At 45.6% G+C, this 11,538-nt stretch overlaps 2 protein-coding genes across 3 annotated transcripts; one reads left to right on the forward strand and one right to left on the reverse strand.

Annotated features, from left to right (window-relative positions):
- Nucleotides 1–3,581: 3,581 nt before the first annotated feature.
- LOC144893584 (uncharacterized) lies at nucleotides 3,582–5,852 on the forward strand. The gene is made up of 4 exons (XM_078784098.1): nucleotides 3,582–3,774; nucleotides 3,885–4,022; nucleotides 4,184–4,291; nucleotides 4,404–5,852. The coding sequence occupies exons 1-4, from the start codon at nucleotides 3,682–3,684 to the stop codon at nucleotides 5,355–5,357; spliced, it is 1,293 nt and encodes a 430-aa protein (XP_078640224.1). The 5' UTR covers nucleotides 3,582–3,681; the 3' UTR covers nucleotides 5,358–5,852.
- Nucleotides 5,853–7,935: 2,083 nt separating this feature from the next.
- Nucleotides 7,936–10,834, reverse strand: LOC137435632 (fos-related antigen 2). Of its 2 annotated transcripts, XM_068129568.2 has the most exons (4): nucleotides 10,517–10,834; nucleotides 9,038–9,217; nucleotides 8,823–8,930; nucleotides 7,936–8,711 (listed from the first exon to the last, which is right to left on the reverse strand). In XM_068129568.2, the coding sequence occupies exons 1-4, from the start codon at nucleotides 10,652–10,654 to the stop codon at nucleotides 8,157–8,159; spliced, it is 981 nt and encodes a 326-aa protein (XP_067985669.1). In that variant the 5' UTR covers nucleotides 10,655–10,834; the 3' UTR covers nucleotides 7,936–8,156. The 2 variants fall into 2 exon arrangements, with proteins under 2 accessions (XP_067985669.1, XP_067985668.1); XM_068129567.2 differs by having other exon boundaries at nucleotides 7,936–8,930; nucleotides 10,517–10,827.
- Between the last annotated feature and the right edge of the window lie 704 nt (nucleotides 10,835–11,538).

Genomic DNA, 11,538 nt, shown 5'->3' on the forward strand with positions numbered 1-11,538 from the left:
ACCTTGTGTAACTTTTATTGGTTGTGTGTAACTTGGTAACCTTGTGTAACTTTTCTTGGTTGTGTGTAACTTGGTAACCTTGTGTAACTTTTCCTGATTATTTGTAACTTGGTAACCTTATGTAACTTTTTTTCTTTTTTTTGTCTACAGAATCGAGGCTCGTGAAAGCTAACATTTATTTCACAAACAAATCAAACAGACAAACAAAATATATAAAAAGAGGGAGCGGTAGACAAGATGGGGAGAGAAGGGGAAGCACACAAACACAACATTTGAGAGCAGGGACATCGGGAGATGTGTGGGAGGGAGAGGGCTTGGGGGGAGGAGGTGTGGGAAGGGGGGGGAGGGGTGGGAGAAGTATAAAACACAAGGACACCAAGGACTTCCATGGAAGAAGTTGGTATTTCAAAAAAGTGGATTTGGGGTGAAATTAGTTGGGGTAGAAAAGATCAAGGTTTTGGATGGGGGAAGATAAGAGATGGTGGTGGACAGCCGTTTTAAAGACGGAGGGAGGAGTGGGATTGAAGAGAGAACTTTTTTGGTTGTGTGTAACTTTTCTTGGTTGTGTGTAACTTTATTACCTTGTGTAACTTTTCATGATTGTTTGTAACTTGGTAACCTTGTGAAACTTTTCTTGATTGTAATTTGGTTACCTTTTGTAACTTATTTGGTTGTGTGTAACTTGGTAACCTTGTGTAACTTTTCTTGATTGTAATTTGGTAACCTTTTGTAACTTATTTGGTTGTGTGTAACTTGGTAACCTTGTGTAACTTTTCTTGGTTGTGTGTAACTTTTCATAATTGTTTGTAACTTGGTAACCTCGTGTAACCTTTTTGGTTGTGGGTAACTTTATTGGTCGTGTGTAACTTGGTAACCTTGTGTAACTTTTCTTGATTGTTTGTAACTTGGTAACCTTATGTAACCTTTTTGGTTGTATGTAACTTTCTTGGTCGTGTGTAACTTGGTAACCTTGTGTAACTTTTTGGTTGTCTGTAACTTTTCCTGGTTGTGTGTAACTTTTTTCCCTTGTGTAACTTTTCATGATTGTTTGTAACTTGGTAACCTTGTGTAACCTTTTTGGTTGTGTGTACCTTTCTTGGTCGTGTGTAACTTGGTAACCTTGTGTAACTTTTTGGTTGTGTGTAACTTTGTTACCTTGTGTAACTTTTCATGATTGTAACTTGGTAACCTTTTGTAACTTATTTGGTTGTGTGTAACTTGGTAACCTTGTGTAACTTTTCTTGGTTGTGTGTAACTTTTCTTGGTCGTGTGTAACTTGGTAACATTGTGTAACCTTTTTGGTTGTGTGTAACTTTTCTTGGTTGTGTGTAACTTTGTTACCTTGTGTAACTTTTCATGATTGTTTGTAACTTGGTAACCTTGTGTAACATTTTTGGTTGTGTGTAACTTTCTTGGTCGTGTGTAACTTGGTAACCTTGTGTAACTTTTTTGGTTGTGTGTAACTTTTTTGGTTGTGCGTAACTTTTTTGGTTGTGTGTAACTTTGTTACCTTGTGTAACCTATCTTGAGTGTTTGTAACTTGGTAACCTTGTGTAACCTTTTTGGTTGTGTGTAACTTTCTTGGTCGTGTGTAACTTGGTAACCTTGTGTAACTTTTTGGTTGTCTGTAACTTTTCCTGGTTGTGTGTAACTTTTTTACCTTGTGTAACTTTTCATGATTGTTTGTAACTTGGTAACCTTGTGTAACCTTTTTGGTTGTGTGTACCTTTCTTGGTCGTGTGTAACTTGGTAACCTTGTGTAACTTTTTGGTTGTGTGTAACCTTGTTACCTTGTGTAACTTTTCTTGAGTATTTGTAACTTGGTAACCTGGTGTAACTTTTCTTGATTGTTTGTAACTTGGTAACCTTATGTAACCTTTTTGGTTGTATGTAACTTTCTTGGTCGTGTGTAACTTGGTAACCTTGTGTAACTTTTTGGTTGTGTGTAACTTTTCTTGGTTGTGTGTAACTTTGTTACCTTGTGTAACTTTTCATGATTGTAACTTGGTAACCTTTTGTAACTTATTTGGTTGTGTGTAACTTGGTAACCTTGTGTAACTTTTCTTGGTTGTGTGTAACTTTTCTTGGTCGTGTGTAACTTGGTAACATTGTGTAACTTTTTGGTTGTGTGTAACTTTTCTTGGTTGTGTGTAACTTTGTTACCTTGTGTAACATTTCATGATTGTTTGTAACTTGGTAACCTTGTGTAACCTTTTTGGTTGTGTGTAACTTTCTTGGTCGTGTGTAACTTGGTAACCTTGTGTAACTTTTTTTGGTTGTGTGTAACTTTTTTGGTTGTGTGCAACTTTTTTTGGTTGTGTGTAACTTTGTTACCTTGTGTAACTTATCTTGAGTGTTTGTAACTTGGTAAGCTTGTGTAACTTTTTGGTTGTGTGTAACTTTTCTTGGTTGTGTGTAACTTTTCTTGGTTGTGTGTATCTTGGTAACCTTGTGTAACTTTTCATGATTGTTTGTAACTTGGTAACCTTGTGTAACCTTTTTGGTTGTGTGTAACTTTCTTGGTCGTGTGTAACTTGGTAACATTGTGTAACTTTTTTGGTTGTGTGTAACTTTTTTGGTTGTGTGTAACTTTGTTACCTTGTGTAACTTATCTTGAGTGTTTGTAACTTGGTAACCTTGTGTATTTATTTCTATCGAACCCAAAAAGTGACTTGATCTACTCTGCTAATGTACCGACCGCAGTGTTAATAAACAAGCAACAACAAATCCGGTGTCAGTTGACGTTTCATCCGCTAAAATATCATTAGAATCTGGGATTCAAAATATCCAAGGACCAATCAGAATTGCGACTCAAAAAAGGGCTTGCACCGTCAGAGTTAATTACTTTTAGGTCAGAGTTAGAAGGCCCAAGGGTGGGTGATGGTGACGTCAATACGTCGGTGAATTGTTTGCATCGTGATGAGAGATCCATATGAAGGGAAAGAAGGATATATCCGATAACACCGTACTATTATCAATAACTTGACAATTGTGAATGAAAAACTCCTGTTTGTATCATTTTCCTGGGTCCATGGGAACACTTTTCAGCATCGCGCACACAGCAGATCAAAGTGAGATTTCTTTGCTTTGCTCAGTCGTGGTGTTTGTTTACAAAGCTCCAGATTCGCCGTTGTGTTTACTTCTCTTGGCAAATGTCGCGTGCGAACAGGTTCGGGCGGAATCCTCGCCAGAGGCACCCGGGGGAATCCTTCCGTCACTGTGTTTTGGCAACGAAACCGGCAACATACCAAACATGGTCATTTTGTAAGTGCGTCACTAGGCTTCCCCTGCAAGAGCCAATCGGACCGGGGGAGGGGATCTTTAACAATTAATAGCGCTAGGTTACATTAACCTTGAATATCATAAAATATTTTTCTACAATATATACTATAGTTGTTAAAATACAATTACTTTTACCAGTTACTGTTCTGTGTGAACGGATGATCCCTTTAAAGAGACTTTCCAAATGTCGGATTACTGACCTTACCCCCTTGAGATTAATGGTACGGTCCGTGACGTCACGCCCCGGCGGAAGCATTGCTGGCTCTGCCTTATATAAGCGAATGCTCGGAGCTCGTTCTGGATCTGGAGTCGTTTTCTGTGCACGAACTCTAATTTATCATTTTAATACATATAGTAGATATTTTTTTTAAGTATAATCGCTTGGAGCCATTGTGAAAGATGTTCGCTGATTATTTTACGGACTACAAGTCTTTTGTCTCTCTGGACTTCGATTCGTCCTTCGGGGGCACCAACTTGTCTGCAGATAGACAGGTAAGATTACCTTGCCGCTGTTATCCGACACACGGTCGTCGATTGAGCGTTAACTCCATGGACGATGTTCCGGAGCATGTCGTGATGCCTTCTGTGCGTCGTGTCCGCAGCATCACGTTGACCCAAAGAGGATGCTGGGGATTCCATGCGCGGGGGAGCTCTCCTCCGCCGCCGACGTGAGACCCTCCCATCCGTACAAAGAACCTGCGTGCCGGCACGCAGGGGCACGCAGGGGCAAAGACGAACAGGTACGTGACGTCACGTGTCCCGTGTTGTTTTGGAGTTGATTTTTATGAAACGCTCTTCGCTTTTGTTAACTCTTTTGTGACGCTCGTAGTGAATGAACATCCGTGTTCAGGTTGTTGACGGTAACGTTTCCAGGTTGTTGACGGTAACGTTTCACCTTCAGGTTGGTTCGGAGGATTCGGATCGGCGTCGGATTCGCCGAGAGCGGAACAGACTTGCAGCTGCAAAGATCCGCAACAACCGACGTGACCTGACCGAACACCTTGAAGCTGTAAGTACGATGACTCCTTGTGTTTAATTAATTTGATAATTCATTTATTCATTCATTTATTCATTCATGTCGATGCAAAAGCGACTAACCGTGACCCATTCCCTGTCTCCAGGAGACGACGAAGCTCGCCAAAGAACAGGACAACCTGTGTGTGGACATAATGGAGCTGCAGAAGGAGAAGGAGGAATTGGAATTTCTCCTTGCATCCCACAAGCGATCTTGCTGCTTCCCACCGGAGCACGACCAAAATGTGCCCTCGATGACGTCAAGCTCGGCGGTGCAGACCCCACAGCCCACCTGTCTGCGAGAGGTGTCGCTTTCTGCTCAAGCTGCGATGACTTGCTGCTCATTCCCATTACAGATCAAGATCGAGCCAAATCTCCCAGAAGGGTCCATGGCACACGAGCCCCATCACCGACATCTCCCAAAAGGGTCCATGGCGCACGACCCCGATCACCGACATCTCCCAAAAGGGTCCATGGCGCACGAGCCAGATCACTTCCATCTCTCAGAAGGGTCCATGGCGCACGAGCCAGATCACTTCCATCTCTCAGAAGGGTCCATGGCGCACGAGCCAGATCACTTCCATCTCTCAGAAGGGTCCATGGCGCACGAGCCAGATCACTTCCATCTCTCAGAAGGGTCCATGGCGCACGAGCCCGATCACCGACATCTCCCAAAAGGGTCCATGGGGCACGAGCCAGATCACTTCCATCTCCCAAAAGGGTCCATGGCGCACGAGCCAGATCACTTCCATCTCTCAGAAGGATCCATAGCGCACGAGCCAGATCACCACCACAATACCTGCCTGGACAAGATCGGGCATGATTGGTTTGAGGATTTGCATACTCCCCTAATGGTGACCAGCACGCCGAATATTCCTGCTCTCGGCGGTTCGTCGGTGTTCACCTTCCCGAGCCTGAGCTCTCTCGATTCTCCTTGCGAGCCGTTGGTGGGGTCCATGCTGCGGCCCTTCAGCGGTGCCAATGACTTCTCCGCAGATGTGATGCTTTCTCCATCCATATTATCTCCCGCGCTTTCCTTCCACACATTGCTCTCCCTCTGAATGCGTTTCTATGGATGAGATTTATTTATTTATTTACTGTGAATGCTGCTGTGATGAATTATATTTGAACCTGAGCAACGAGTGGACTTTTTGATAGTATTAGACTAGTTTGTGAGTACCTGTGAACTGATTCACCTGTTTTGGTATTCCTAGCGACAAACCGACATCAGGATGGCTTTGTCTTTCCTGGAAGATTGCTCCGTGCTGGACTTTAACTCTGGCTGTTCCTGCCTGAACTAACTTTTTGTTTTGCACATTGTGTGTGTGTGTGTGGTCAGGGTAGATTTTTCACATGGTGTGTGTGGTCAGGGTAGATTTTTCACATGGTGTGTGTGGTCAGGGTAGATTTTTCACGAATCTTCGAGTGGTTTGGTAGGAGATGGATTTGCACATTTCGGTTAATTTAAGATGTTATTCCGTTAAGCTTTGATGCTCCATGGAGACGTTTTCACTGATTGCGGTTTTATTTATTAAATCTTGTCTTCCATTTTTAAAGCGTGTGCTCCATTGCATTCTTGGTAATATCCATTGCAGGCCTGGTTGGTCTCACAGTAGGGTTTTGTGCGTTCGATTCACCACGTGACCAGGACGGTCCACCATCCTCCAGGATGTTGATCCAGGTGTCCCATCTGCTGGCATTAGTTGAATGTTCAAAATTACTTTCACAAAAGGAAGGTGAGTTCAACGAATTACAAATTTATACCACCTTAATTAAAATGACAGCCCTCGCCAGCCAGTTCGTGAAAGACTGCTAAAAAAAAAATCCTTGATCCCTTCCCTCGCCCTTCCCAAAGTGAGAAGAATTGGGTCCATGAGCTGAGTAGTCATTGCGTAGGATGCTCATTTGATATGTTGTTACACATGTCCTGCGATAAAGTACCTTGCATCCCTTGCACCAGTAACATACCAAATACTAGTGGGATATCTGCATGAAATCCACGGGCATAGACGTGTGCAACATTTGGACATCTTCAGTTAGATGCTGCACGTAGTTTTACAAAATGGCTACTGGCAATTCATCAGATCCTCCAGAAATGATGTAATCTACATAATTTATTTCACATAACATGTCACTCTTCACTCCTATCACCAACTCCTCTTCACTCCTATCACCAACTCCTCTTCACTCCTATCACCAACTCCTCCTCACTTCTCTCACTAACTCCTCAATCCTATCACGAACTCCTCACTTCTCTCACCAACTCCTCACTTCTCTCACCAACTCCTCACTTCTCTCACCAACTAATCCTCAATCCTATCACCAACTCCTCCAAACATCACTCACTAACTCCTCCTCAATCCTATCACCAACTCATCCACTTCCCTCACCAACTCATCCACTTCCCTCACCAACTCATCCACTTCCCTCACCAACTCATCCACTTCTCTCACCAACTCATCCACTTCTCTCACCAACTCATCCACGTCTCTCACCAACTAATCCTCAATCCTATCACCAACTCCTCCAAACATCACTCACTAACTCCACTTCTCACAAACTCCTCCTCAATCCTATCACCAACTCATCCACTTCTCTCACCAACTCATCCACTTCTCTCACCAACTCCTCCACTTCTCACAAACTCCTCCTCAATCCTATCACCAACTCATCCACTTCTCTCAACAACTCATCCACTTCTCTCACCAACTCATCCACTTCTCTCACCAACTCATCCACTTCTCTCACCAACTCCTCCACTTCTCTCACCAACTCCTCCACTTCTCACCAACTCATCCACTTCTCTCACCAACTCCTCCACTTCTCTCACCAACTCCTCCACTTCTCTCACCAACTCCTCCACTTCTCTCACCAACTCATCCACTTCTCTCACCAACTCCTCCTCACTTCTCTCACCAACTCCTCCACTTCTCACAAACTCCTCCTCAATCCTATCACCAACTCGTCCACTTCTCTCACCAACTCATCCACTTCTCTCACCAACTCCTCCACTTCTCACCAACTCATCCACTTCTCTCACCAACTCCTCCACTTCTCTCACCAACTCCTCCACTTCTCTCACCAACTCCTCCACTTCTCTCACCAACTCCTCCACTTCTCTCACCAACTCCTCCACTTCTCTCACCAACTCCTCCACTTCTCTCACCAACTCCTCCACTTCTCTCACCAACTCATCCACTTCTCTCACCAACTCCTCCTCACTTCTCTCAATCCTATCACCAACTTCTCACGAACCCCTTGCTCTCCTCTCCGTTCACCCACTCCGCTCAACTACATGATTATCTCTACTCGACTACATCCCTCCCCTCCTCACCACATCTTGTTATATTCACTACACAGAGAAAAACAAATTTTTTTTCAATAATTTATTGCATATCACAATGGTGGAAAAATAAAAAGATAAAATAAAATAAATACTATTCATTTTCACATTCAAACATTACTGTTCACCACAAATCATCACCAAACACGATAACACAAAGTACACAATAATTAATATAATAAGTATTATCGGTTCGATAAACATGGTATTGTACCTCACAGGTAGACATCAAGAGTACCACGATTAGGTTCACCACTGTGGAAGCTTTATGTGGTTTTTAGCAATACGAGTGCATGCATGGAGTCTCTGAATCCCATGGAGAGGGAAAGGGCCACAATCATAGTGAGAGCAACGTACATGGAGTCTCTGAATCCCATGGAGAGGGAAAGGGCCACAATCATAGTGAGAGCAACGTACATGGAGTCTCTGAATCCCATGGAGAGGGAAAGGGCCACAATCATAGTGAGAGCAACGTACATGGAGTCTCTGAATCCCATGGAGAGGGAAAGGGCCACAATCATAGTGAGAGCAACGTCGGGGACAGCAGAGCTTCCTCAACCATGTCACTACAGCTGCCATTGGCGACCCGGCGTAGGGCGGTGCTACAGCTCGTACAAGGATCGTACAAGGGGTCAGTGAAGGAACCCATGTTGGGATAGGTGAAGATGAGCGAGCTCCCCATGGAGGGCATGCTCCTGGGCGTGCTGCTCACTATGACGGGTGTGTGCAGGTCCTCGGGCCACTCCTGCACGCTCGTCTTGCCTGGTACGAAATCCACGTCCGACATCGGCTCGTTGTCCACGAGCTCCGTTTGGGGGCTCACGGGTTCCAGTTTGATTTGAAGGGGCGGACGACGCTTCATCAGCGGCCGCGTCGACCCTTCGGACGAGAAGCTCACGGGTCCGGCCTGAGGGAGCAGGGTCTCCGCAGGTACGTTTTGGTCCGGCTCAGGAGGCAAGGAGCACGAAAACTCGTGAGACGAAAGCAGGAGCTCGAATTGCTCTTTCTCTTTCTGCAGAGCCATGATGTGTCCTCGAAGTCTGTCCTGCTCCTCCGCAAGCTTGGAGGTCTCCTGGAGGCAGAGAGAAGAACTTGGAAAACTGTCGATAAGCAACAAGTTTACCTTGGGATGCAACTCGATGTAACCGGCTGGAACCTCTCGTTCTGAAAACGGTGTCCTTACCGACTCGAGCGAATCTGTGAGCTCTCGTCGTCTCGTCCTGCACCGCGCCGCCGCTTGTTTATTCCGCTCTCGACGAATGTGACGTCTTGCATCCTCCTCTGGACTCAGCTGTTAGTCAGGGGGGGGGGGACACCAATCGAGGTCAGATCCACCAAAAGACTCATATGTGTAAAGGTGTGCAAGCATTTAGAGACCTGGATGTAATGGCCGCGTACCTGCTCATCTCGCCTCCTTCGTCGTCCTGCACCTCGTGGTGCGGAATACGCGGCATCGTAGGGCCTTGACTGCTCGGCGAGACCGGTCACGCTGCTCGCCCGCTCCAACCATTGCAGCTCCGGGCTGTGGCTGATCTCCGTCACCGTCGGCACGAATGTGGAGGCCCCGGGACAGTAACCCTGAAGACACATCCAGCATGGGACACCATCATTGCCATGTTACCTCGAGAGAAGCTCGATAACCACGCTTTGTTAACCTCAGTGTTGCATCGTCGTGACGTCAACCAATCGCTGTCCGAACAACACGTGATCATTTACAATCCATGACAAACAAATAGGACTAATCAATCAGCAACAGAGCACAAGTTACAAATTAGGTCCGTTACCAGGACTCGTATCTATCCTATGGTGACCGTTACATGTTACACCTGCGATATTGTCCTCAATGTCCACATTGTCCTCAATATCCACATTTACCCTTGTTGTTCACATTGTCCCTATTGTTCCCTTTTGCTCACGTTGTCCCTATTGTCCACGGTGTCCAAATTATCGCTATTGCCCACATTGTCCACGTTGTCCCCATTGACCACATTGGCCACATTGTCCACATTGTCCACGTGGACAATGTGGACAATGTGCACATTGTCCACATTGTCCATATTGTCCCCATTGGCCACATTGTCCACATTGTCCACGTTGTCCACATTGTCCACGTTGTCCACATTGGCCATGTTGTCCACATTGTCCACGTTGTCCCCATTGGTCACATTGTCCACATTGTCCGCTTTGGCCACATTGTCCGCTTTGGCCACTTTGGCCACATTGTCCACTTTGGCCACATTGTCCATATTGTCCACTTTGGCCATATTGTCCACTTTGGCCATATTGTCCACTTTGGCCATATTGTCCACTTTGGCCATATTGTCCACTTTGGCCATATTGTCCACTTTGGCCATATTGTCCACTTTGGCCATATTGTCCACTTTGGCCATATTGTCCACTTTGGCCATATTGTCCACTTTGGCCATATTGTCCACTTTGGCCATATTGTCCACTTTGGCCATATTGTCCACTTTGGCCATATTGTCCACTTTGGCCATATTGTCCACTTTGGCCATATTGTCCACTTTGGCCATATTGTCCACTTTGGCCATATTGTCCACTTTGGCCATATTGTCCACATTGGCCACATTGGCCACATTGTCTCCATTGTCCCCATTATCCGTTTCGCTCACGTTGTCCCTACTGTCCACATTGTCCCTATTATCCACATTGACCACATTGTCCACATTGTCCCTATTGTCCACATTATTCACATTATCCACATTGACCACATTGGCCCCATTATCCCTTTTGCTCACGTTGCCCCTATTGTCCACACTGTCTCCAAAATATTTGAACAACCACATAAGTCGGACATGAGCGAATGAAACGTCATTATTTTACATTCTTTGCCTTACACCTGATGTAAAAGCTCACCGTAGAAAGGTTGCTGAAGTTGTTCACAGGACTTGCGGAGAACAGGTGCGAATCCACGGAAGACAAACTCATGTATTCAGAAGAGGAAGCACTGCAGCAGGACAGCGTGTCCTGTTCGCCAGAACCATCACGGAACATCGTGCAAGCAGGACGTGCAGACACTCACTCACGCACGGATTGCAGGACGTGCAGACACTCACTCACGCACGGACTGCAGGACGTGCAGACAGACTGACTGACTGACTGACTGACCCACGCACGAGCTCTAGGACGTGCAGACTCACACACGGACTGATCACTGCCTTGAGATTGAGAAACGGTCCCGCTATTACCGGCGTTCATATAAATACGTCGTCGCGGGGGCGGGGCCTATAACCTGCGTCACGCCGACGTCATTCGCCAGCGTTGGAAACACCCGAGGGGAGTCGACGCGGATCGACATGAATTGGAAAAGCTTTTATCATCTACTTCCAACCGCAGATTGTTCTTAATAAAAATGCAAATTGCACATAAAGATGGACAGGCCGACAATACACGGAACGACGTCCGAAATGGTTCTATTGTCGATTCGAAAATGTACGCGATCGGCAAAAGCCGCGTGTTCCGACATCGACTTCCGCCGATGCCCATATTTGGGGTTTATCCGCTGGGTGTGTTTCAATGACGTACATGGAATCCCGATGGCTTTTCCAAAATTGGATATATCCTTCCGGCTCCCACCCTGTACTTTTCCACGCCTCTCCATTTGACGTGTGTACTTGATAGGACGACGTGCACCAAGCTCCAACGGCTTGTTCTTTACATAATTGTGAGACTCCATTGTGTACTTTGAACAATCTCACTTTGTGTCCGTTGTTATCGGAGTTCGCCGAGATCTGTACGCGCCAATAGTGCCAAAAGGTATAAATATCGCCATGGTCAGGAAGTAGGACGCTCATGGCCTTTTGGCCCGTCCTTGGACACTTGGACATCTCGACCCTGTTCAACCATTTACCGTCACGTGATCATTTACCATCATAGAA

This window comes from Myxine glutinosa, chromosome 9 (genome assembly GCF_964187855.1).
Source record: "Myxine glutinosa chromosome 9, kmMyxGlut1.1, whole genome shotgun sequence".
In the NCBI taxonomy this organism is placed as follows: domain Eukaryota; kingdom Metazoa; phylum Chordata; class Myxini; order Myxiniformes; family Myxinidae; genus Myxine; species Myxine glutinosa.